The sequence below is a fragment of the Ambystoma mexicanum genome, chromosome 4q (assembly GCF_040938575.1).
Source record: "Ambystoma mexicanum isolate Mex_15411 chromosome 4q, UKY_AmexF1_1, whole genome shotgun sequence".
NCBI lineage: Eukaryota > Metazoa > Chordata > Amphibia > Caudata > Ambystomatidae > Ambystoma > Ambystoma mexicanum.
In genome coordinates, this window is record NC_090928.1 from 855,789,676 (window position 1) to 855,816,395 (window position 26,720).

Sequence of the window (26,720 nt, forward strand, 5' to 3'; positions counted from 1 at the left end):
GCCAACCCAAGTGGTAAATTGAGGCTTTAAGAGTCGCCCCACACAGACCGTTGCGAGCGAGGGCAGGCGGACACAGTACCTTTAAAGTGGAGAGGATCCTCCAGCGGGGGCAGTTGTTCCTGGCAGCGCGTGCAAGTCGCGGCGTCGTCCAGAGGAAGAGATGATCTCGACGTGGAGGAAGGCTGAAGGTCGTTGCACTTCCAGGGAAGAAACCAGCCGCGGAGTTCTCCGGTTAAAAGGTACTACCCTTTTATTCGCGGTAGTGGAGAAAACGTGGTATCCCGGTTGCCGGGGTGCTTGGCACAGGCAAGGCAGCCACGAGATGATCCGGGAAGGCGAAAAGGCGGGCAAACTGGTTATCCCCACCAGTCAAAGGAAGAAGACTCTTTGGGATGAAGATCTCCTCTGTCGTCAGGAAAAGTGGTGAGACGGTTCAGCAGGGCTCCACCGGTGGTGTCGTCATTGCAGGTCGGCTCAGCTTCTCCCTCTTCGGATTCTTTGCTCCTGTAGCGACGTCTGAAGTCCCAGTCCCCAAAGCCCTGCTTTTATGCAGAAAACCCCCATTCATCAGTCCTAGCTGTCACTCAAACATGCTAAGTGGTGAGCCGGGCGGCTCACTACTGGGCCAATCACACAAGAGTGCGACTTGAGTTGCCGAGGCAACTCAGTCCAGGGTGCCTATACTCCTTCCCACACCCCCTGTGGTATCCAGACAGAGTGGCACCACTTTTGGAGGCTTCTGTGGAGAAGCCCGCCAAAAAGTGAAACAAAGGGGTCGACTTGGGTTGGAGTCACAGAAGCGAACACAAACGCCATTTTGTGACTGAGTTTCGGCAAAAAAATACCAACCGGTGAATTTATATTAATTTAATAAACCGGCGGTATGTTCGAGGCTATATTAAAAAGTGGTAGCCTCGAACAATGGAAAAATCCCATAGGAATATATTCGCGGTCGAATATAAAAAGTAGTATCCACTGCCACCAGCCAAAACTCGGTCGGGGGGAACTGGACAGTGCCCCCTCGAACAACAGACACTGGGGCAATCGAATTGCCCCGACCAGTACGTCCACAATATGATGGTTTGTACTGGTTCTGTTCACAATTTAAGACTAGTAAAGCCAATGGTGACTTTACATGCCCTGGGAGACAGTAGTCAGTCCCAGGGTATGGAGTCTATGGTGGGGTGTCACTACGACACCCCTGGTTTACTGCACGGAGGGTGCTGTGTAACCCACATACCAAAAACACATGAAGCCCTTTGGGGTAAAGGACCCCATAGCCCATAAAACACATACAAAGTCAAAGGAACACCTCAAATCATGTCTAAGAGCGGGAGAAAAAGAGTCTCACTCTTAGCAGGAGAAAAAAATAAACCCCAAAAATCCAGCAAAGCTGCTGGGGGACTCACTAGGTTTGGGCAATTAGCTTTAACAGAGAATTCTCCCTAACAGTCAGCTCCCCCCAACTCTAGCTTTGCCAACAGTTTGGTGGTGCATAAATTATGTTTGATAGGGTTGTGTGGATGGGCTTTCTGTCCGAACAAGCACATGTAAAGAATTCCACAGACTCCATACATTGCACATCTAATTTGTTATGCACTCAGCAAGCCAACATGGCGGTTTTCAATATGAAACTGTGTGGTAGATGGGTGTGTGGGTGCAGGGGAATCATTGCCAGTCTATGCTCTTCAAACTGTAGATCAATTAAAAGCCTTTTGCAATAAATTTTCTCTACCTTGAAGTGGGTGTAGTCTTGCCATTATCGGGTGGCATAGCTTCTTGTGGAGATGCAGTACGATGGGCCCAAGTGTTAAGCTCCATGGCAAAACAAAGCAGGCCACCAAGCAGCAGGTCCTTTGCAGAAGGTAGGTACTACTGGAGCTTGCACCTTGAACATAGGCTGAAGACCGACTTACACACTGTTAGCTCGGCCATGGTGCAGAACAAATAATCAGAAATATCCTTACACTTCTGATGCAGATAAATATTACAGACAGGCAGCTATCCAACATGGGGATATACTTCACCAGGGGTAGGAGTGACAGTTGATAGCTAGCCAAAAGCTTGGGTTGTTCCCACTGACTTGCATAAGGTGATGCATTCAGAAATAGGGAGTGTAAACCTATGAATGTTTAATGTTTTTAGTACTATTAGGAATTAATTTACTGCCCTTCCTTGTGATTGATTTATTTTTGGGTCTGGCAGGACTTCTTGCATGCAGGCAGGATGAAGAGATTCCCTTTCCTCTGTAGGCTGGGCCAGCTTTGCAGCTTTGGTGGAGCAAACGGCACAGCTATTGTTGAAAACACAGATGGAGGCGAGCTGAGGGGTGTGCTTTATTACTGAGCTGTGCTTTCTGTTCATAGTACAGTAAGAGGGGGCTGTGGCCCCTTCTGTCGGAGGAGTTATGAAAACTGAGGCGAGTGGTGCCTAATGCAAGCCAATGGGACCTTTATGCAATAGGTGTATGTATTAAAAATAGAATAATGTATTCAATTTAGATGAGCATTTGAAGTGGGGTCACTAATTAAGTGTCAAGATGGGTCAACTCCAAGGGCCTGATTAGAGGAAACTAAAAGCCTTCACGAGACCCACTAATAAAATATAACATTTCAGAGATACAGCACCCAGCTATGTTCTTGACAAATTTATACCAGAGATATAACACCCTAGTCACTGCTGGTCAATCCAATGCAAGCAAGTACTTCTCCCCCCCTTCTGTAACTGCCAGGCCTAGACAATCTCACTTTCTAGCTCCAGGTTGTCCTCATAGGCCAACACAACCTTATAAAAAACTTCTACTAACAAGTCTTTCTTCTTATTGCTTAGGATTGTGGCAGGTCACGCTTTGATATACCTTACAGTCAATGGTCGCCATCCAGTGCCACATATAAAAGCTTCTTCTTGGTATATTTCCAGACCTTGCCCAAACTCTCTGGCTCTCCCAGCAGTAATACTCTAGGCCCTCAGCTCTACTTCCTGGCTCTCCAGTCTGACATACAGTCTGTGCCTCAGTGTGTGTTCATGAATGCAGAGGTTTAAGCACTTGTATTCGGGAATAATTTGATTATCTAATAAAGGTTTAATTGGTTATTAAACAGCCTGTGTCTATTTCCAGCATGCGATTGTTTTTCTCCCCCATTTTGTTTGTACTTCCGTAGGTGCTTACTACATTGTTTTTAAGTCAAGCGTTAGTGCAATACAGGTTCCAGGCTGATTTGCAGCATCTCAGAAGCCTGGTGACTACATCCCAAACATTAGTCGGCATAGCAAGATGTGCTGAGCCTGCAGGCTGAAGGACTGAAGCTGGCAGTAGCCACAACAGTTCTAATTTGTCTCCTTATAAGGGGAAAGTATATGTAATAAAACATAGAAGGTGGAAATTAGTACAGGCAGTGGGGAAGCTGGTTTACCTTCCTGGATGAAAACTGTCCAAACTGGAGTCTTTCTTTGAGGACTGAACATCTCGCGGGGGTGCAAAGCCCTGTTATTTTTATTTTTAATACATAAAATGATGCAGGTAATTTCTTCTCCAGTGGTGTACTCCGCTAACCAGTCCCACATTTGTCATAACTCCATGCCAAAAGCATAGTGCCCTTGTGCCTTGCTGCATCAGTAGCCTCATCCGCAGCATCCACTTTGCTTATGGCGAGACGCGGTTCAAAAGGTCACATTGTTCCCACTTGACCGTGCCAGCCGAGTCACTGCGCACCGGGCGACATTTCAAGATATGCCCCGGTATCCAAATCACAATAATCAGGAGTACCCCATGCTGGTGGCAGGCTAATCTCCTAGAATAAGCTCTGGCTGGGTTTAAGCACAGTGCATGACTATACTTATCATAATGGCCACCACATCCAAATTGATATTGCACGTGTCAGCTCTTGTGAGCCAGCCCTACTGTGGGAGGTATTGTGTATCCGGGTCAGACAGGGTTTCTGTCCTGCCGTGTACCAGTATCAGCCGGAGGACCCAGCATATCATATTCTGTTGTGAGGGAAGGTAATCCCCTCTCCTCGAGGCAGCTGCACACAAGGCAGTTGTACCAGGCCCAGGTATTAAAGGGGCACACCCATTCAGGAGTAGCAGCCTCACATCAGGGTGCTGCACATTCAAGGGTGTTTTTTCAGTCGGAGGGAAGAGGACAGGAGTAGGCTAGACAGGAGTGCTCTGGGCAGCAGAAGAAGCCTTCCATCATTTGGTCTCTCACTGTCTCTTTCCCTTTACTGTCTCCCCGACTTCCTCAGGAGAAAAGCGCTATGGGTGCAAGATCAAGGAATAACCATCCAAGACAGAAGAAAGCTCTGTCCCCGAACCTCTCAGGGAACATTGGGAGTGACTAGTGCTGTGGATAAGGGCCAACAATCTGTAACAGATCTTCTGTGCCAGAGGTGCAGACCCTGAAGTGGAGTATCCTGTCCTCAAGTCCTTTGCAGAAGGCCTCACAGCTACACGGAGGACCAGATCAGCACAGCACCTTGTTCACCTGAATCAAACTGGTTGCTCCACGCTCACTGCATCCTTAGCAAGAGGGAGGGTGCTGGCATCTGCGTACCTCCAACCAGTGGAACTATTACACTGTATGAACATTAGCTCGAAACAGCATTCTGTCCTCACCAAGCATGTAATTTGCCAGGCCTGAAGCACCTGCGCATCACCAAATAACTACCACCCCATTGACGCCACCACGATCAACACCCACTGGCCCGGCCAACGTTGAAGCGTTCTTGGGACTGCCCGACCTGCATTGCTTGATCCGCCGCCGTTCGACTGCACCAAGCGCAAGCATTCATCCCTGCTCAACGCCTACTTGTTGACTAGGACTACACGATCCTGTGTGCCCGATTGAGCCTGATCAGCTTGCATCGTTCGACCCGGGTCCGAGGTTTCAGCCGACCAAGAACCAAATTCAGGTATTGTGACACTGAACTGCCCCCACGCTCCACTTAGACCTTAGAGACTGATTAGGTCACAATCGTCAGGGTCTTCACCAAGAAATCCTTTTTGGTAGTAGCTAATCTACCACCCTTTGAACTATTCTTAGAGCTACTTGCTCTATTCTGTCGCATCTGTTCTATTCTTTCCTTTGGGGTGGGTTTTTGTATAGTCATTTCTTTCGTTTCTCTTGCAGATGGTGTGTTTTATTAAAGTGCTTATATTATTATAGAACCTTGATTGGATATGCCCTTTATTTTTGGACTGTGATACGGTGTTGTTTGGGTCACTACTGTTCCTTAGGAGTATGGCCTGCCCTTGGACCATGTTACCACAAAAGGCAAAGGAGGTAGATCTCTTAAATGTCCCTGTTTTAGCTTTTTTCAAGAGGGACTGAAACAAAAGGAGGGGTTCTGAGGAATCCTCAATTTAAGACCCCGAGGTAGCACATTGTATGACAGGTATCCCTGATGGTTAGAGTCCCTAAAAGGTCAAAAATGAAGGGTTCCCATTGTGGGTGTCTCAGGTTTATGTGGCCCGGAGGCCTGGGAAAAAAGATTTAAGAACGCACTCATGAAAATTATTCATTGCCATCAGGCGGGAGCAGGGACTACAAAATCTCAATGCCAAACACATAACTTGCAGGCCGAAAACTCACCTCTGACACATCCATGGCAGCACCAACTCAGCCCGCAACCTTTGAATGTCGATAAATTTTGAGCACCACTGACTTGGGTAAAAATAATCATTATAATCCTCTGAACAATACAAATGTTCCCCCATTGGTCAAACTATGAGCTATACGAGACTGTACATCTCAGAAATCTTATATAGCCACTAGATTAACCAATGGGAAATGCTGCACAGGGCTGGTAAGACTCAGCGCAGAGCTCCCTATCATTCCAGAAGCGCTGTGCTGAGAAGCCTGCTGCCACCACTGCTCCTTTCTTCAAACAAGTCACTTCTGAGAGCCTCAGCCTAGGACTTCAATTACCCCGGCACTCCACCAGATGCTCCTTACCTGTAACCTGGGTTTCTCCTAGCAGATGAAACCCAGAGACCTTTTCTCCACTACCTCTGTCCCTTATCAACATCTTCCTCTGCTCCCCCACGCTGCCCTCAATCTCAGACATCACTTCTCCACTGGATCCATCTCTCGCCTCATTATTTGTATTTGATTATGTTTATATATCGCTTTACGCCAAAGCGCTTTACATTATAACAACAAGAATATATTGAAGATGAAACAGTAGAAGCAAAATACCAAACGTGAATCAAACCAGTAAAACAGTAAGTAGAACAATTTGCCTATGAAGATAAACGAGAAAGGAGGGGGTGAAGAAGGGGAAGGAAGAGTGAGACAGGAAGAAGAATAGAATGAAGATGCGAGAGTATGGCTTCTCCCTGAAAATACCACAAACAGCCCCTACCCCAAAACCCTCTAATGGGTGTGTTTGATTGTTGCACTCACTCTGGCAAACATTAACGCCACACGCTTAAAATATTCACAACCACCACTGCTAACAGGTGACTAAGTATTTCTCTTCTCTTGAACAAGAGTGTCCTTATAAGCAAAACTGGCATTTAACAATTTTACATATACTATAGTAAACCATATTCATACATTTGTTTCAAGTCTACTGAATTATTTTCCAAAGGAATTAGTATTACATTTCATTGCAAAAGAACCTTGCACATTGCTATGTACCTGTTTGTAAAACGCACGCCATTCTTCTGGATGTCAATGGTATTAAAGTTCTTGTTGTTCCGCAGGGCTTTCTCTTCCTTGCAGGTTATTCTGAAATAGTGCCCTAATTGAGAGTTGGACTCTAATTTTATTGTCTTGCCTGCATCCAAACCTACAAGAGATCACAATGAATTATCAGATGACAGTAGATCTAATAATGAATAACCATATTAAAGATTTGAGAACAGGAATAAAACCTCAAGGTCATCATCAAAAACAATGCAAAAGTGTATTTGAATCCATCCAATTTCGTTAAGGTTTCTTTTTTTGCTACATTTAACAGATGTTCTACTACATTGTAAGCACCACAACACCACACTGCCTATGCACTTTGTACTAAAAAGGTGGAACAGGGAACATGCTGATAAATGGGAAAACATTATATAAACACAACAAGAGGATAAAAAAGGAGGAAGAGTGTTCATACGACATCTGCCCCTTCTCCTGGAAAGTCATAACAAAGACAGCATCTAAATCCACTGTCTTGTACCTTTTGCACCTTTTATCGAACTACCACATTCTACTGACCTGCCTTTGCCTCCTGCATACAGCACACATTAGAGCCTGAGATTCCAGCATTGCTCAAGAAACCTCCAGGTCGATAAAAGGCTCTGAAGTCCGATGCAGAGTAGGTATTTCAGGAGCTGCAAGAAGTGTAGGTAAGAAAGTGCTTCGAGTGTTCAATGTTACTGTTGACGTGCTCTGTGGTGGAAATTGTAAGGGCATTTCAGGAAAGGGCACATTCGCGCTGTGCTACCATCTTATACCCACTTCCTCCATACACCCGCTCCGGTCTCTCTGCACTTACAATCTGTGTTCCACTCATCCCCTCCTGCTGCGCAGTTTCAGCTACCTAACCCTGCAGCTCTTCCATTCCTACCGACAGCCCTATCTGTGGAATGCTGCAAGCCAGGTTGTGAGCCCCTCTTCTCCCCTATTTGCCTTTGCAGATGCATAAACCACTCTACTGGCTGCTATTTATCTTCAACAAAATCAGTAACTGATTGGGGGAATTAGATGACAGGTCAGTGGCCAAGAAAGAAAAGCATCAGACAAAGTAAAGCTGGCTAAGGATTTAAACAATTAACCTGCTGGGATGCACGTTTTATGCCACAACAGGGAAAAGAGGTTTACGCTACGGAAGTTGTATTAGTCTATGGTGTGCCTTGTTTAAACACGATGTTGCAATCCACATATGTTCGGTATAGTTAGAGGTATTTATATAAGTAACTTTGCGTTTAGTTTTTGTATATACTTTAAATTGCATCACATAGTTACATAATAAGCGACAGTGTGAGCACAATATTATCGTGTGTAATACAACTTTTGTAGCACCTAGAGTCGGGTGGCGAAGAGCAACGCGCTTGTGAGAGAAAGGGGTCTGACAATAGAGAAAGCGATTTTTAAGCACTGTGGTAATCACATGTTGTGAACATGTGGGAACTGAACATGCTTTAGGTTGGAGATACTGTTCGAATATTAGGGTGCTATGAGGTTTACTGCATACACAAGAACTTTGCAGATTGCAGTGCTTTCGTAGTTGGGGCCTGTGTATGCCGCAGAATCTTTACTTTGGAAAGGCTGACTTTCTTTAGCTCTGGGAGTTTGGATGACCTGGTCAAAGAGTGGGGTAGGAAGCAAGCCACGTCAAGCAGGCGATAGTAGGCCAGATGGTCTCTGGGGGGCAGTGACGGAATGAATTGCTATTAGGTTGTGTTTTTATGGCTAGATGGATGTGTAGATACTAGGGACAATCTTCCTGAGCGCACAAAGCCTTGTTATTGAATGACCAGCGGTCCAGTTCGGTTGCGAGAGTCTATTTGGGGTTAAGTAATAAACGCCTTGGAATGGATACTCGAGGGTAGAGCTTTACCAGTGTGTTATGGTTCCATCTGGATTCTCTGGAAGATTAGCATACTACATGTTAGGGCAGCCATATAATTTAAGATGGAAGTCGCATGAGGTGAGGCTAAGGAATACTGAAGGGGCAGTTTGGGATGCCAGTGTGTTTGGGGCGATAAGGTGTTTCCAAGGAGTGGTCACCGTTTTCTCTCCTCTCTTTAGGAAATCTTATTGAGGCTATGCACATCACGTACTCGGTTAAAGTTCCTCTGACAAATGGGGCGAGTCAACTGTTTTGAGTTAATAAACTAATTATATTTGAGGATGTCATGACTGATTAGAATGAGACCACGTGGAAAGGGGACTGTGCCTAGTAAATGTATCCAATGGGATTAGAGAATGCAAGGGATGATTAATTTATTTGTATAGGGTTAGCAAATGGGGACCGTGGGATGACGTAACTGGTATGTGTAATTATATAAACTATGTAAGGTTGTGTATAAAAGCTGCAGCATTGTTGCGCACTGGAAGAATGGTTAGGTTTCAGCTTCACAAAGCTGACAAACCCCCTGCGGCGGGTTGCATGCAATTAAAACTTGCTTTTCTGACAAAGTGCATTCACTCTTTTTGGGGTTCATGTTTTTTCGTGTCAGGTTTTGGGTTTACCCTTCTACAAACCTCTGTGTAAACGGGACAATCTGTATGCAAAGAGGATTTGAACGAAGACCTCCACATACCATTCCTCATTCTTGCCTAGAAGAAAGTATGATGCAGTGAAACTAAGTCCACAGAAAACAGTCTGTACATCGAAGGTGAGATGCAAGAGCAACACCAAGCCTTTGATTTCCATTAGGTCCAAGTAGGAGCAAATGCAAGAGTGACAAAATCCTTCTCTACTGGTTTCCAAGAACAGCATCAAAAAGGATCCTGACGGCGAGGGACAGCATTCCCTGAGATCCAGAAAAAAGTCGATGGAGTATAGAAGTGTGCACTTCTGATTAATTGCTACTGCTGTGAAAACCCTCTGGCTGAGACAAGTATGAAACAGTGTAGCATGGGACACCCACTAGACTCAAAATAGAGCCCGATTGATCTGTGACAGTTGCCATTGTGAACATTTCCATATCAAATTATTTCTTGAGGAACTGGCCTCCGGTTGGAGTAAGTTGCTTACCTGTAACTCCAGTTAGCCAGTATCAGTAGTTTTCATATGTTCACATGCTTTGAATATTCCCAGTTATCAGGCTGGCAATCCTTGGTTACACTCTTCCTACTTAACATCAATGAAGAAAACAGGTGTGTTTTGCAGTCTGTCCACCATGGGTGCTTTTAGTCCCATCCAATGGGACGTCGAGTGTTGAGCCCCCACACCAGAGGATATTGCTCGGAGTCTAACCATGCCTAGAGCCATATTTGCATGGAAAGCCTTTACCTTGGGGTGGTGAAGGGCGCATGTAAATATATGAATGACAATGCTGGAAAACTGTAGTTACAGGTAAACAACTTACTCCTTCACCAGCATTGGATCTTTCATAGATGCACATGCTTTGAATAGAATCCACATCAGTATACCGCAATTTTGGCAATGGTGGTATGGATAAAGGCTCATCTTACTGGAACAGGTGTTCCGAGTCCTCCCTTCCAACTCTTGCTTCTGCCATGATCTGTTCCTCCAGGCTGTACTGCCTCATGAAGGTATGGGGCACCACCCAGGTTGCGGCTGTGCAAATGTCTGTTAGTGGGATCCCCACCCACATAGCAGCTGAAGCTGCTGATGCTCTTGTGGATTGCGCTTGATCTCTTCCAGTAAATGGCTTATTGGCCTTTGGTAGTACACAGCAATATCACTGAGGTTATACATCTGGCCAAGCCTTGCTTGCATATGGACTGCCCACTGAGGGCCCAGTCAACAAACAGCGAAATAGTTTTCTGGATGGTTTTTGTCCTTTCCATGTAGTACATTAGTGCCCTCTTGATATCTAGAGTTCAGGGAGAGATGGCCCTTTAAATGAAGGATGGTAGTACAATGGTTGAATTAATTTTAAAGCACATAGGTAATTTAATAATTTAAGAATAAACCCAGGTTTATTTTGCAACATATTTTATTATATATCACATTACTTTGACAAGTATAATTACATGGAACATTATCACCTTCCCCCCTCAATGACATGTCTATACATTTCCCCATACTCTTACAAACCTAAATCAAACCACCCCAGCATTCACATTTTCGTGGGGCACAGCAAATGTTGGTAGTCTCTTGTTGCCTCCTGCATACATGGCAACCATCTGCTATAGAACATTGCTGCATTGTCTTGTAAGATATATATATTCTTTCCATAGTGATCATTGCCCATACTCTTTCGAGCCACAAGCAACGATTGGCTTGTATTACTGCTCATGGTCTTTCTATTAATTTCTGGCTAGTCCTCACTACTCGGCTATGCTGTATGTGCCCACTGCTGTTGGAGCCTTTGTTTCCCGCTTGGACTTCTCTTGTGATTTTCCCTGGAAGAGTGTCTGCATTCAGTACTCTTTTTGCACCTTTAGTCCTTCCTCCAGGGTATTAACATGGTCTGTTTTCTCTCCCATTCGGGAACTGTAATATAAAGTGGTAAGTCCAGCTGTAGCACATTTCGTGTTCCAATAATAGCCAGTTGTTTTGCTCTTCGGCGAGCCAGTGTTATTGCAGCTACATCCTGAAAGATTTCCATGTTAATCTCTGTATAGTTAACTTTCAGGATTCTCATTGCAGTAGCCAAATCCTGTCTATGGTCTGTGTTGTGTAGCTTGACCACGAAATCTTTTGGGCGTACACCTACCACCTTCTCACTCCTACCAGATGTAGCCTGCCCATCTTGTAGACCAGATCAGGGGGTCTTTCATGAGTATCACAAAGAGTGCATATGCATTCTGTTATGTCTGTATTTTCGACCTCTTCTGCCAGGAATTCAATTCTCAGGTTGTCTCTGCGTGATATGTTCTTAAGGTCTTCGGAATCATCAGACAATGTGTCTAGTGCGTCTTGCAAGTAAGCAATCTCTTCCTTCAGTGGTTTACTGATCTGCTGTATTTGGGTAATCTCCACTTCACATGTATTTATTTCTTTACCCCAGGGCATTATCTCCCCATTATGGCTTTGCACATGCCTGCCGTCAAGGCCCTCATCCTTTATTAGTGTCTTCAGATCAGCTTTGAAATGCTGTAATGATGCTCACATATTTTGTAAACTCTTGCCCTTCCATTTCCTGTAGAGGAGTGCATACAGGGGGGACACTGTTCACCTTTTTCCTTGTGGATGCATCTTTAGCAGCAGATCAATATTCTTGACCACTGTTGTGGATTTCCTTGATTTCTTTCCTGGCATGTAGCCTTCTTAAATATAGTAAATAACACAAGTGAAAAGGGTCAGTCTTGCCTAAATGAATATCCCCATAGACTCTAACATAACATAGCAGTCATATCTGCTTCTTCAACAATTCTTTTACATTCAAAGAGAGACCTATTGGTCTATTGGCACACATAAAAAATTGAACAAGTTACTTCTGGCTGGACATGGACATAATACATGTTAATTGTAAAGAATACATGTTTGAAAAGAGTTGTTTTGAATTTGTTAATACAGAATGCCATTCAATGTATAACCACCTACTGTTGTGAAGAACAGGGGTTAACACAATTTATGCAGTTACTAAACAGAAGAAAAGAACAACAAATAAAACTGTGTGTATACATGGCACACAGGGGGTACAAAAGTCTACACAGGTGTGTTTCGGCCCTAGTGGGCTGCTGAATTAGCCTGTCTTGTACGGGCCTTCATCAGGACGATAAGGGAGCTGTGCAGGGAGCCTGTTCAGTAAGTGTGCTACCTACAAAGTAGGAGACAAGGGATAGTTTAGGTCTTTCCAATTTATCAAGGAGGCAAGACAATGTTTCTTATTGCTTAATTCAAGTCAGTTAATGTCTTATTCGTACAATGCCTTACCGTGCTGTGGCGTGAAGCTCTGTACGGTTAGAAATTTTAATTGTAGGTGGAGGTCTAAACCTTGTTAGAGGTGCTCCTAGAAGGACTTCATATAATAACTGCTTGAAGTACAATCTATGGATAAAAGACTAGTATCATTATAAGTCTATTGTGGCCATACCTGTGCTCGACTAAATCTGTGCACGCAGTGGTAGTGGCGCGTGGAACCACCGTAGTTTAAACAGCTTGTAACGTCTGTGCAGGTCAAAATGCCTGTCAATGTGAACAAACACAATGGGGGGTCTTACTGACTGCTCAATAGTGCAGGTCGTTGTCTGCATAAATTGTGGTTAAAAAACAAGAATCTGCAATCATCTTGGAGGCGGCAGATCCCGCAGATGATTAAGGGTTTGATCATTGTGATCTCTAAAATTCGAACATAAACTTTGCAAGGCGATGTAATTACCTATCGCGTTTCTTGGATGCCAACCGCTGCATTTTTCTGAGCGCTCGGCACGCTATCAGGAGACTATTACAGTTGGCACCTAATCCGTCTGGAGAGTGCCTGTAAAAACGACAATCCCTCATCAGATCAAGGGGTGGCATGCTCGTGTGCTGATCCTGTCTGTTGTCAGCTTGTCGATCGCTTACCTAGTTGCTAGCAAAGTAGTGCAGCAACCATGCAGTGGTCTGTGTTGTGCAAACGGAAGAATGGTCGTCATGGCGACCACTTGTTTATATACTTGGAAGCCATTTTGAAGCATGTATTGCTTATTAGGCCATTGTCTCTACAGTATTCACTGTAGTAGGGCACTCAGCAGATAGCAATTTAGATCAATGTGTATAAAAAGTGACATAAAAATTTGATGAAAAACCAATCGTTGTTACGAAAGCGGTTGCCATGGTAACCACTCGTGGGTCTAGCAGAATATAGGGAGCACTTCACTTGGTTTAAGTCAAAAGTGAAAGCTAGTCTCCTGCATCCGGATTGGTGAGTCACTGTGTGGTCATGTAAAACTGTGCCTTAATTGTGGCACAATCATGTCATTGCGCAAAATGATGCAACCGAATGGCTGAAAGAGAGGTTCAAAGCATGGGCAAGGGACTATCAAGACATCTATGCAATATGTTATGCCAACCAATGCCAATACATGATGCTTACACTGAGCAGTGAGCAAGGATACATTTCTGTACAATATGTTGAAAGGGAACCGATAATTACATTTGATGCAACAAACATTTTTTTTATATTCCTAAAATCGATTACTTGGCACAATTTCATGTTAGCAGGACACAGGGTTTTCTGCTACTGTGTGTATGCAGACAAATTACTCAGTTTCAAACATATAATTTGGAGGCACCATGCATGTAATGACCCCCATTTTGCTATGTGTGAGCAAAACAGACGATGCTACTAGCCAAGTGGTTTAAGTTATTTAGAAAAAGGACTTCCATTCAACACTAAGGTTTAGGCCCTCATTAACAGTATTGAGTTTATGGACCCATCTCTGTTCGAGTTGTATTAGCGCTTTGTTGATGTCTCCCCCTCTGAGGGTTGGTTTACGTTTTTGCAGGATGAACCATTGTAGGTCTTTGTCTGTATCAGTATAATGGTCCACCAATGGTTTGTCAGGGACCTTATTACGTATGCAGGACCTGTGCTCTGTGATCCTGGTTTTAGCTGCTCTGATGGTTTTGCCTACGTAAAGTAGCCCGCATGGGCATTTAATAACGTAAATGACCATTTTGGTATTGCAATTTGTGTGGTCAAGTAACTTCCACTGGATGTTGTTGTGGACAAATACCTGTATCTGCATTGTGAAATCACAGGCTACACAGTGGCCACACTTGAAATGGCCCCGTACTGGAGGTAGATCCCAAAGAGTTTGTTGGGACCTCAGGTTCGATGAACGTATGAACCAGCGACTCAAATTTTTGTTCTTTTTGAAAGCGAAGCAAGGTGTTTTGTCCAGGGTGCCAGGATGTTTGACTAAAGGCCAGTGCTGTTTCACTGTTTTCTGAATTAGGGTACTGAGAGGACTGAACGTGGTCACACATACCACGCGACTCATATTGGACTTGACTTTGGTTTCTAAACAAATGTCCCGGAAGGTGTTAGCCACTCTCTTTTTGGCGTCCTTGATTCCTTTTCTTGGGTAACATCTCTGAGTTAGTCTGTTCTTTAGATCTTGCGCATGTGTCTGGAATTTGGCGGGTTCTGTGCAGTTATGCCTTAGACGCAAGAACTGCCCATATGGCAGATTGTATTTTAATACCTCGGGATGGTAACTGCCGAAATACAGTAGTGTGTTCCCTCCATGCTTTTTCTATATAGTTCAATTGCAAATCTGTCACCTGATTTATAGGTGTGCAAATCTAGAAAGTTGACGCTGTGGCGATTCCATTCCAGGGTTAACTTGATGTGTCTATTTCGTTCATTATGCCACAGGTGGAATTGCAGAAGTCTGGTTGGTGTGCCTTTCCAAATGAGCAGAATGTCGTCAATGTATCTCTTCCATGAGACGATATTGTTCAGAAAAGGGTTGTCGGTGGAGTATATGTCGTCAATCTCGTATTTCGCCATATATAGATTAGCAACATCTGGGGTGAATGTTGCCCCCATACTGACCCCTTTGAACTCCTTGTATATCTGGGTTTTGTACAGAAAAAATTTCTTGGACATGGCCAGTCGAACACATTCCAGAATGAAATTAGTTGGTGTAGATCGGATGTCATCACTTTGGTCTAGGAACATTCTAAGTGATTCTAGTCCTTCTTGTTGAGGGATGAAGTATAAAGTGCCTCTACATCCATGGTCGCTAGGATCAGATCATCGTGCATCCTGATGTCATCAAGGAGTAGAATGGTACTGGTTGTGTCCTTGAGGTATGACAGAATCTTGTTTACAAAGGGTTTGTGGGATGCATTAACCCACTTATGCTCTTCCCTGCGGCATCACTGGGTGCTGATCGTGCAAGAATTATCAAAATGGCCGCAAAACCCCTGGGCGCGCCAAAACCTATGAAAATGGCGCTCTCCAAAGCACAAAAAGATGGCTGCCAAATCTACCATGCATGTTGTCAGTGGTGGAATGGAGACCTCACTCCTGAAACATGTCATTGGCCTGCCCAACAAGTAAAAATGGAGCACAGAGGGAAAAGCAGTGCTTTACTGAAAGAAATCCGAAATCTTGCATTTAAATCCTTTTTCTTGGTTGCTGAAACTGCAGAATGCCGGTACAAAACACCCACAAACATCCAATATTCTTGCTGGTTGTCACAATTTACTGAGTTCAAGAAATCTTTGTGAAATTGCAGTATCCTGAACAGCTGAATTTGTCATAAATCATCCACAGCCAGAGTGCCTGCCTGTGGGATCTGTCAACATCTGGGCGCAGTACCCTCAGCCGCCTCAATGACTGTTTTCAAAAGCCTGCATTAAAACTGTAAACTTGTACCATTGGAATCTAAACTAAGTGACCTGTTATTAAGAGTAACTTAGGTTGTAACTAATTAAATCCTATGGTTTAGAAGCTGGAATAAGTGGTCCAGCTGCTTGTTTGGAAATTTCAAGTTTGTTTAAACCAAGAAAAAAATGTAATAAAATGACATTGAATTTAAGCTGGACTCAAAGCCACTAAACCAGTAAAACAACCTTCCCCCAAGAGTCCAGGCCTCTCTTCCCCCGGAACCCACACCCATGTGATGATTAAGGGGTGGGAGGAGAACTTGGGCTGCTATGCGAAGAGCACAATGAACTTCCTCCAACTCAAGGAGATGCTAATCGGGAAGGATCGTAAATGGCCTCTGCTAGAAGGAAGGGGGCGGAGATTGCTTCTGAGCTGCAAGAAGAGGAAGGAGGCGGGGACGGACAACCAGTTGTTGATTCACAAGGACAAAAAGCACATTTTTAAAAAGACTGATAATTTACTGTGTATAATTGTGAAAAATATGTCAACAGATTTGTGAATGTGATTTTTGGCTGCATGGTTTAAAAGACGCCAGAACTCTGTGCGATGTTCTTGGAAGTAGTAGTAGAAGAACTAGTTACTCTTACCTTGTAACGTTCTTTCGATGGGATGTTCCTCCGACGTATTCCTTATCTTAGATATAAATCCTTCAGCTTTGCTGGCCTCGGAAAATTTTTTCGCCAGAGGGCGCTGCGCGTCGATGATCGCCGAGTCGATGACCCTCGACGGCCTCCGTGCCGACGTCGACGTCATCCTGCCTATAAAGGCCGCGCGCAGCGTCCGTTGCTCAGTTCCGTTTTGTAGTCCCCAGTAATGTTTTTGGATTAGACTAATCACCTTGAAGGAGCATAGGCTGCAAACCCACAGGAAGTCATACTGCGGGGATGGATGGGAGGGTCGATAAGGAATACGTCGGAGGAACATCCCATCGAAAGAACGTTACAAGGTAAGAGTAACTAGTTCTTCGAAGGGATTGTGTCCTCCGACGTATTCCTTATCTTAGATAGACTCCCATAGCAGTGGTATTGTGACTGGAGGCGGGAGTAATAAAAGTTATGTTACCCTTCCAGAATGGACAGAGTGTAACACAGCCTTGCCGAATCTAGTTTCTTGACTAGAGGAGGAATCCAGGCTATAGAATTTGGTAAATGTATGTGCGGACGACCATGTGGCAGCCGCACATATATCTCGAATTGGCACCCCTCTTTGAAGGGCTGAGGATGTTGCGATACCCCTGGTAGAATGAGCCCTTAGATTTTGAGGAGGCTCCTTTCCTGCCAATTTGTAGCACTCCAGAATGGCTAAAATAATCCATCTGGAGATGGTTTGTTTTGTTATTGGAAGGCCCAACTTATGTCCTGCATAACCTACAAAGAGTTGGTCTGCTTGTCTGATCTTAGCCAATCTGCTGATATAGAAGCTCAAGGCTCGCTTAGGGTCCAGCCTGTGCAGTCTCTCTTCCTCCTTCCCCGGATGAGGAGGAGGGTAGAAAGAAGGTAATATAATCTTCTGAGTGATGTGAAACTCCGAGACTACCTTCGGGAGGAAGTTAGGCTTCACCTGAAGAACAACTTTGTCCTTGTAAAAGATTGTATGTGGAGGTTTACACGATAAGGCTTGCAACTCGCTAACCCTTCTAGCAGATGTCAATGCTATTAGCAAAACAGTTTTGAGGGTGAGAAGCTTCAATGAACAAGAGTGTAGTGGTTCAAAAGGGGCACCCTTTAGGAAGTTTAAAATTAGGTTTAAATCCCATAAGGGAACTTGAAAAGGTTTCGGGGGATAAACATTAGTTAATCCTTTTAGGTATTGTATTACCAATGGAATTTTGAAGTATGAAGGCTCCTCTGCAGTGCGCTTAAAGATTGATAGCGCTGCGAGATAGCCCTTAATTGTGCCAACCTGTAGGCCTGAATTAGCCAGGTAAAGTAAGAATGACAACACCATAGGTGTACCACAAGAAAAGGGTTCAATATTCTTTTCTCTGCACCAGCTGCAAAATTTGTTCCAACGGCAGCGGTATAGAGTTTTAGTTGCCGGCCTTCTGGCCGAAAGCAACACCTCCATAACATCATCCGGAAGGTCCCAATCCTTGTACCTCAACCTTTCAGACACCAAGCGTGAAGGTTGAGGGTCTTGATGGCTGGATGGAGAACCTGACCTTCCTTCTGCGAGAGAAGATCCTCTCTGTATGGCAGTCGAATTGGAGGGCAGATGGACATGTCTAGAAGGTCCGGGTACCACGTTCTCCTGGCCCAATCCGGGGCAATTAGGATCATGGTCTTCCGAAACCTTCTCAACCTCCTGATCATTTGAGGAATGACAGGGACCGGAGGGAACGCGTACAGAAGTGGGAACTCCCAGTCCACTACGAACGCATCTCCTAGAGCTCCTCTCGGGGGAAATTCCCTTGAGCAAAATCTGTCGCACTTCCTGTTGATACTGGTGGCGAACAGATCCACTTGAGGGGTTCCCCAAAGGGCGAAGATCTCTTGAAGGACTTCCTGAGCTATCTCCCACTCGTGAGAGACTGTGCTCTGCCTGCTCAGAGCGTCCGCTGTCAAGTTCTTCTCTCCGGCTAGGTGAATTGCCGATAGAGAGATTCCTTCCTGAATTGCCCAAAACCAGAGCTGCATCGCCTCTCTGCACAGTGGTAGTGAGCCTACGCCTCCTCTTTTGATGAGGTAGTGCATGGCCACTGTATTGTCCGTCATTATTAGGACGTTTCTTCCCCGTACAGACGGCAGAAAAGCCTTCAGCGCTAGTCTGATGGCTCTCAGCTCCAACAGGTTGATATGTAGTCTGGACTCCGATGGAGACCAACGACCGCTGATGGTCAAGTCGTTGGCGTGAGCTCCCCACCCCGTGAGTGAGGCATCCGTGACTACTGTTATCTCCGGCCATGGTTGCCAAAACATTTCTCCTTTCAGGATGTTCTCCCGACAGGCCCACCACTGAAGGTCTCGGGCTACTTTGACCGGGATCCGAAGGAGATCTGTCATCCTTCCTGAGAACTGTGACCACTGAGTTCTCAGTGCCCACTGGAGGGATCTCATTCTCAGGCGAGCCTCCGGCACGAGGAATATGCAGGATGCCATGAGGCCTAGCAACCTCAGAAAGTCGTAGGCTGGGAGATATTGGGCATTCTGAAATCTGATGACCATCTGCAGAATATCTCGAGCCCTCACCTCTGGTGGCAAGGCTTTTCCCAGGGAAGTGTCCAGGACTGCTCCAATGAATTGGAGTCTCTGTGATGGTATCATCTGTGACTTCTTTAAATTGAGGGAGAAGCCCAGCTTGTGAAGGAAGTGGCAAACATAATCCAGTTGTCTCTGAGCCTGTTCCGAAGATACAGCTCTGATCAACCAATCGTCTAGGTAAGGGTAGACATGAATCCCTTCCCTCCTTAGACTTGCAGCCACAACCGACATTAGCTTGGTAAAGACCCTCGGGGCGGAGGTTAGCCCAAATGGCAGAACTCGAAATTGATAATGAGAGCTGCCAATTGCGAACCTCAGGTATCTCCTGTGCCTGGGATGGATCGGCACATGGAAATAAGCGTCCTGGAGGTCTAGAGATACCAACCAGTCCTGAAGCTGGAGGGCCTGAAGGATCTGAGAGAGAGTCACCATCTTGAACTTGTCCTTTCGGAGGAATTTGTTCAATTCCCGTAAGTCTAAGATGGGTCTCAGTCCTCCGTCCTTCTTCGGTATTATGAAGTAGGGGGAGTACCAACCCTTGTTCCTTTCCGCTACAGGTACCAGTTCTATGGCACCTTTCTCTAGCAGGTCTAAAACCTCCTGCAAGAGGAGCGGATCTGGAAGCTTCAAAGGGTTGTTCCCCGGTGGATGACTCTGAGGGATATGTAGGAAGGGCAGGCAGTAACCTTGGGCCACTGTCTCCAGAGCCCAAGCATCTGACGTAATAGCCTGCCATTCCGTCAGATGGTGAGTTAACCTGCCCCCTACTGGTGTTCTGTGAGGGGAGACCTCAGAGTGGTTTTGAAGCGGCTGATGCAGTTGCCGAAGGTAAAGTGGCTCCTGCTCCTGCGGGTGCGGCTTTCTTTCCCCTACCCCGTCCACCACGGGTAAATCTTCCTTGGCCTCTTTGAGCCGGTCGTCCCCTGCCCCTTCCATATGAGGAATAGTAACGAAAGGACCGTCCTCTCCACGATGATCCCGAAGGACGAAAGGTATTCTGACGGATAGCAGCTCCCAATGACTTGGCTGCTGCCTTGGACGTTTGCAGTTTCTCCAAACTGTCATCCGCCTTCTTTCCAAAGAGGGTAGAACCGTCAAAGGGCATATTCAAAAGCCTGGTCTGCACGTCAGAGGCAAAACCAGACTTCCTCAACCACGCATGCCTGCGGATTGTGGTACTTGCCGCCATGGCCCTGCTGATACTGTCAGCAGAATCTAGGCCAGTTTGTAGGGTCTCGCACATCGCATCTTTACCATCCCTGATGATGTTTAAAAATGCGTCCCTTTCCTCTCCTTCTTGGAGGCAGTCAGCCGCTGATGAAGCGCACTCCCAAAGGGTGTGGCTGAACCTAGCGAGCGTACAGGTCGCGTTAATAGACTTTAACGCCATGCTACAGGCAGAAAAAACCTTCTTAGCCATGGCATCATACTTTTTGTCATCCCTATCCTGCGGAGCAGTGGGGTATGCAGATGTGCTGCCTGATGAGGTTGCAGCCTGTACAACCAAGCTCTCAGGAGTAGGGTGTTTTGACAAATATTCAGGGTCAGAACTAGCCACCCTGTATTTTGTTGACAGTTTTTTATTTACTGCCGGGATAATTTCTGGCGTTTCCCAGTTTGTCAAAATCCTTCTCTGTAGAGCAGAGTGAAATGGAACCACAGGATCCTCCTGTGGGCCCTTGTCCAGTATGTCAGTGAGGTCATCCTGCTGAAAGGCAGGAGAAGGTGCAGACCAACCCATAAATTCTATGATTCTAGACATCAGAGCTCTATATGGAGTCTCCGCATGTTCTCCTGGGTCTGGTTTGATAAATTCTGCTTCAGGAGAAGTGTCCAAGCCACTAGCTTCCTGAAGTGCATCCTGAAGATTTTTTAATCTTCCTTCCTCAGAGGCGAAAGTCTCTGGCTCTGGTGATGTGGTCCTCTGTAAATCAATATCTTGGTCTGAATCCTCCCTTTCCTCAAAAATCGAGGTTAAAGGGGGATACATTGGTTTTTGGAATGGTATAAACCCCATTTCCAATGCAGAAGGAGCCATCATCACAGGCCTTGAAAACGTCGATGTCGTCGACACCGACGTGAAAGTACTCGAAGGCGCCGTGAAAAGCGTCGAGAAATGTGTACTAGGCCTCGAAGAACTCGAAAGGATCGGAGTCCTGCTCGAGAACGACGTCGACGTTCTCGGCGTCGAGTCGGAGGTCTTTTGTCTAACCGTTGGCTGTGGAGTAGCCGTGGTTCTTTCCTTCACCGGCGTCGATATCGGCGTCGACGTCGGCGTCGACTCGATCGACTGATGCGCCGATGGATCCTTCGACAACGGCGTCGATGGCGCCGACCTCTGTTTCGAAGGAGTTTTCGACGATGGCGTCGATGATGCTTTATCTCCCGATGGCTCGAGGCGCTTTCGGGTTGACTTTTCCGCCGGGTACTGCGACTCGCGGCGTTTAGATTTTTTGGGTTTTTTACCCGGGGTATCACCCTCAGCTGTCTTCGAGGGGGACGAGGCCGCTTTCTCGAAGACGCTTAGCATCTTTTTCCTGAATTCCTCCCACTCAGCTTGCGAGCTGCGTTTTGTGGGGCAATGAACTCTCTCAGGAGAACTCGACGAAGATGACGAAGGGGATCTCCTACGTCTCTTCTTCGAGTGTCTCGATGTCGACGAGTGGTGGGAGCCACTTCGTGATCTAGATCGAGAGTGTTTTTTATGGTGAGGAGACGAACGTCTCGACTCTACCGAAGAAGCTTTCGAGGAAGTTAAAGTTGACCTACCTCTCTCGAGCTTCCCCCTACGCTCCTTCAAGGCTTTCGCCGTCATGGAAAGGCATTCCTCACACTCCGAACTCTGGTGCGTGATTCCCAGACACCACAAACAGACCCTGTGAGGGTCCGTCAACGACATTTTCTTCCCGCAGTCTCGGCACTTTTTGAAACCGGACCGAGGGGTCGTCGGGTCGGAGGAGGATGCCATCGATATCGAGGTAAATAGTAGTTATTATATACGTTATCTTGACGAGAACTGAGCAACGGTGTTCCGAGGCACAACGAAGCGCGGAAAAACGGAACTGAGCAACGGACGCTGCGCGCGGCCTTTATAGGCAGGATGACGTCGACGTCGGCACGGAGGCCGTCGAGGGTCATCGACTCGGCGATCATCGACGCGCAGCGCCCTCTGGCGAAAAAATTTTCCGAGGCCAGCAAAGCTGAAGGATTTATATCTAAGATAAGGAATACGTCGGAGGACACAATCCCTTCGAAATTATGGTTTTTCACCAAATGTATTTATGTCAAAAGCATGAAACTTCACACGCTTATGCCTATATTCAATGCGCACATCTGTGGAAATTTGCTCCGAAATTGGACCATGTGTTCCGGACAAAAAGGGCGAATTTTTGTCAATAGCGGACCCAAGATCCTACAGTGACGGGGCTTGGAAGAGCATCTGCCGTACAAAATATGTGATTTATATAGGTTATTGTTATAAAGATTGCACACATGTAAATATGTATTGAACTAAAAGTAGATTTTATGTTCAAAAGGCAAGGGGAGTATTCTCTGGCTCATAAACCCACATCATGCTGACACCCTGTTTACACCTCCAATAAAGGGAGAGAGGAAACTCACCTATAGCCTGCCTAGGGGGCGTCCTTAGGAGCGCACACACACCCCTTTACCAAATGCATAAAAAAGACAGCTGAGGATTTAGGACACACAGATTCACCGGAATGCTGGCGGAGCACCCTGCGAGAGGACCCTACATCTTCCTTGCTCCAGAATCCAGAAACTTGGCAAGCAGAAAGGCCCATTCTATAGCTGAACCATTCTCAGCTTGGCCTTAAAATTCCAGAAACCAGAATTCACCCCAGACCTCTAAGGGGAACAAAAGAAACAGCCGGGCTGTGCTGTAACTGCTTTCCTGCTAAAGAATTATTACCAGAATCAAAAGACCCAATCCAGTTGTGCCGTGCTGTGACCAGATAGCTATGACCAGAGCCACTGCAGACCCAGTCCAGTCCGGTGCGCCCAGCAGCCTGTCCAGTCCGGTGTGCCCAGCAGAATTTCTGAGCAGAATCCCTGAGCTTGACGAACCAGGATTCCTGATGGTTCTGTTCAAACATAGATAGTGAGTATCTATAGATACGACTGTGCCACTAGCATATGTACTGTCCATTGTCCATAGTCCAATCTCTATCTAAACCCATCCTATCTTGTATCTAGAACCTGCCTTGTTAGAAATATTTTTGAATTGCCTGAACTCTCTATAGCATCCCTATTATCTCCTTCTGTACTAGTATTGTTAAATATCTTTGTGCTCATATATTTGATCTGAAGAAGGCAAGCTCCTCGGCGGGCAGTCGCCCTGATTCAGTGGTGCCCTGATCTAGTGGCTGTGCTTCCGTGTGGTATTTCCTTCTTCATAGTCATCCCCTAGTGTAAAGAAATCCTGTTTGTCTTTTGAAAGCGCATCCCTGTTTCCCATTTTTGCTCCCATTTGAAGAAAAAAAAAACGATCCCCACTAAAACGCCCATAACTTTCTCAATTTTCATGTTAGAAACAAAATGTAAACGTCTGCTTGTAGCTAACATCCACAGCTTTACAATCGCATCTCAAATCCATATAGTTTTCCGCAATGACGATTACCGCGCACAGAAAAGTTTGCCGCAAGTTTTGTTTTAGGGAAATTTCTAGAACGTGTAAAACGGCTTTTGATTGCACCCGACCTCAATTTTAAGTTTACATATTGCTTATTAGTGTCAAATCATTGCTAGTGTTTGTCTAAAACCATATAAAGCGGCTCCCATTAGAATTTAAACAATTTCAGCAACTTAAACCATATTTAGTGTTTTACCCAATCCATTCCGAGATAAGTTTAAAACCATTTTGACAGTTTGCCAATCAATTCTGTTTCTCTGTCTTGTGTTTGCTGGGGGGAAATTGGGATTGACATTTGTTTGAATTCTGCATTCCTGAAACCTGTTCTCTCTTCTCCTATCTCTCTATATTGCATATTGGGGGGTTGAGGGGTGTGCAAGGGGAAATAGTAACCACTTTGCTATTTGATCTGAGCACACAAAAGTATTATTTCTGTGCTGAATTGTTTTGTTCACTATTACTCCTTGTGATTAAAGATATTGCTTAGTGTGACATCACCCCATTGGTGATAATTGTATACCCATTAAATATAGTGTGATCATATTGTGAATATATAAATAAATATTTTAACTTTGCAAACCAGCCTGATTCCTGGTTCAGTGTGACCGGGTGGGGGGGTTCCAAGAGAGGGGTGTGATATAAGTGGTACATTGTTCAGAATAAAAGAACTTTTAGACACAAATAAATAAATATTTCAGTTGTGCATTACACGCTAGGCGTTGACTTAGGTGAAGTGCCGGATTGAAATCACTTACAGGTTTTAAAAACGTGTCTGTGTACAACGAGAGGGGTTCAAGCAGGGGATCACAAGCCGATACTATTAGCCTCCCCGGTGGTTTAGTGGGATGTTTATGTACTTTGGGCAATATGTAAAAGGCTGGGATCCGGGGGTGTATCTTGTTCAAGAATTGTTGTTCATCATTACATACAATAAAGCACAAGGTGGGCTAGACTAACTGGGAAAGGAAGGCAGAAAACTAAGGAAATCAAATCATTATTTTATTTTATTTTGATTTGAATATATAAAAAATCATTAAACATTTTAATCAGTTTTTTATAAAAAACATCCTACAAATCATGCACACTAAATTAATCCCTAAAACATTCCATTATTTTAAGATATCGAAGAGTTAGTCTCGCTCTCCTGGCACCACCTTGTGCTTTATTGTATGTTCTTACCTCAAGGTGCCAGTGATTGTTGAGGTTCCCACCTTGGGTTTTGTATGTTCATCATTACATATCCAGCTGCGTTTTAGGCATGTTCTGTAAGACTCTGGATCTCTTCTTGGAGATTCTTAGTTGGATCATGGGTCAGTTCTTTGTATGCATCCTGGTCTCCCAATAAGCGTAGACATTCTGTATCACAGTCAACGGTGCTCATTATGACAATACCGCCGCCCTTGTCTGCCGGTTTTATGATGACAGAGTGGTCCATCTGCAGTGTTTGCCCTTCCTTTTCTTCTGCCTTCTCAAATATGCCTATATAGGTGCGCATAGTGATAATTTCTCATCACGGTTCTTTCGGTTAACTTTGTCCTGCTGGGAAGCGCTTGGGTAAGAATCTGTATAGCTTCTGATATCTCATGGGGCTTCTCTCTGGCTTCCCCGCCTGCCCTGTGTGTCTCCCCCGCCTCACCTGATGAAGTGATATCGTCTCCTCACGCTCCTACTTTAATTAGCTCCATATTGTTAAGGAGCACGCTGGAAAAAAGCAGTCTCCCATGCTGCCTCACACGTGCTGCACTCTGGCATCTCTGCCTGTCCAGTGTGATTGACCCCACCCCCCCACCTCGCCACCCTCCTCCTCCAGCTATCGGTTATGCTTCGGGGCGTCACTGTTATCATGGTGCATATCATTCACGCCCCGCTTGGCTCGCTTTCGATGACTGTTATATTTTGATCCATTCCCCTTACCCTCTTTACTTGGTACGGTACTGGGTCACAGTCCACTGTTTCTGTAAGGCCGTCTTCTTCAGTGTCGAGGCGCCATCTTGCCTTCACATTCCAGGTTGCAAGCCTGCTCTTCTCAGCCTCTTCCGTACCTTTGCGAGAGTCTGCACCTCACTGCTTTTGTTCCCACTGTCTTCGGATTGCACCTGTATGTTTATTCTGGTCTTTCCGACACTTTGAATGATTTATAGAGGTGCTTGGAGTCCGAGCTTGGTTGGGACCTGGTTGTTCTGATGCCATCTTGGCCACAAAAGGGTTTGTTTTGAGCACCACCCAGTCCTTGCAGAACTAAAAGGTATGATTCATTGAACGACAGTGCTTGGATCTCTAATACTCTTCTGGTTGAAGTAATAGCTACCAGAAATGATACATTCCAGGAGACATTATATATTTACCGTTGCAAGGGGCTCAAAAGGTGACTGCATGAGCATGCAAAGCACCATCAGAAGTCTACACTTGGGTGCAGATTTTCTAATTGGTGGAAAAGTGCAGAACAGACCCCTCATGAAGTGCTTGACTATCCGGTCACTAAATAAAGACGCAGATTTCCTTGCTCTAGTGTTCCAGGATATGGTGCCAAGTGCACTCGAATGAAGGAGTAAGACCGACCTTTTGCCAAACTTAACAGGTATGACTGGAGTTGATGTGCTTCCACAGCCAGCGGCTGCAGGCCTTGTTGCATACACCATGTGCATAAATGTTCTATTTGCGGATGCTGCCCGTAGGATCTTGCATTCTTCTGGTAACTCGAAGTTCCTGAATTCAGGTAAGTCACCAGCTATACTGTCAGCTTGGGCGAACCCAGGTTGTGGTGGAAAATATTTCCCTGGTTGTGTGATACTAGATCTGGAGTCTCTTCCAAAAGAATTGGGGGATCCCTTGGTGTATCAGATCCGAATACCACAGTTGTCTTGGCCATGCGGGGGCTATGAGGATGAGTTGGCAGTAATATCTCTGCA

General features: G+C 45.4%; 1 protein-coding gene across 2 annotated transcripts in view; it reads right to left on the minus strand.

Annotated features, from left to right (window-relative positions):
* MSH2 (mutS homolog 2) overlaps positions 1-26,720 on the minus strand; it is a 1,146,446-nt gene that overhangs the window by 432,378 nt on the left and 687,348 nt on the right. For both annotated transcript variants that reach the window (XM_069608417.1, XM_069608418.1), the window contains one exon: positions 6,644-6,794. In XM_069608417.1, the coding sequence (XP_069464518.1) occupies positions 6,644-6,794 (151 nt within the window). The remainder of the gene's footprint in view (positions 1-6,643; positions 6,795-26,720) is intronic.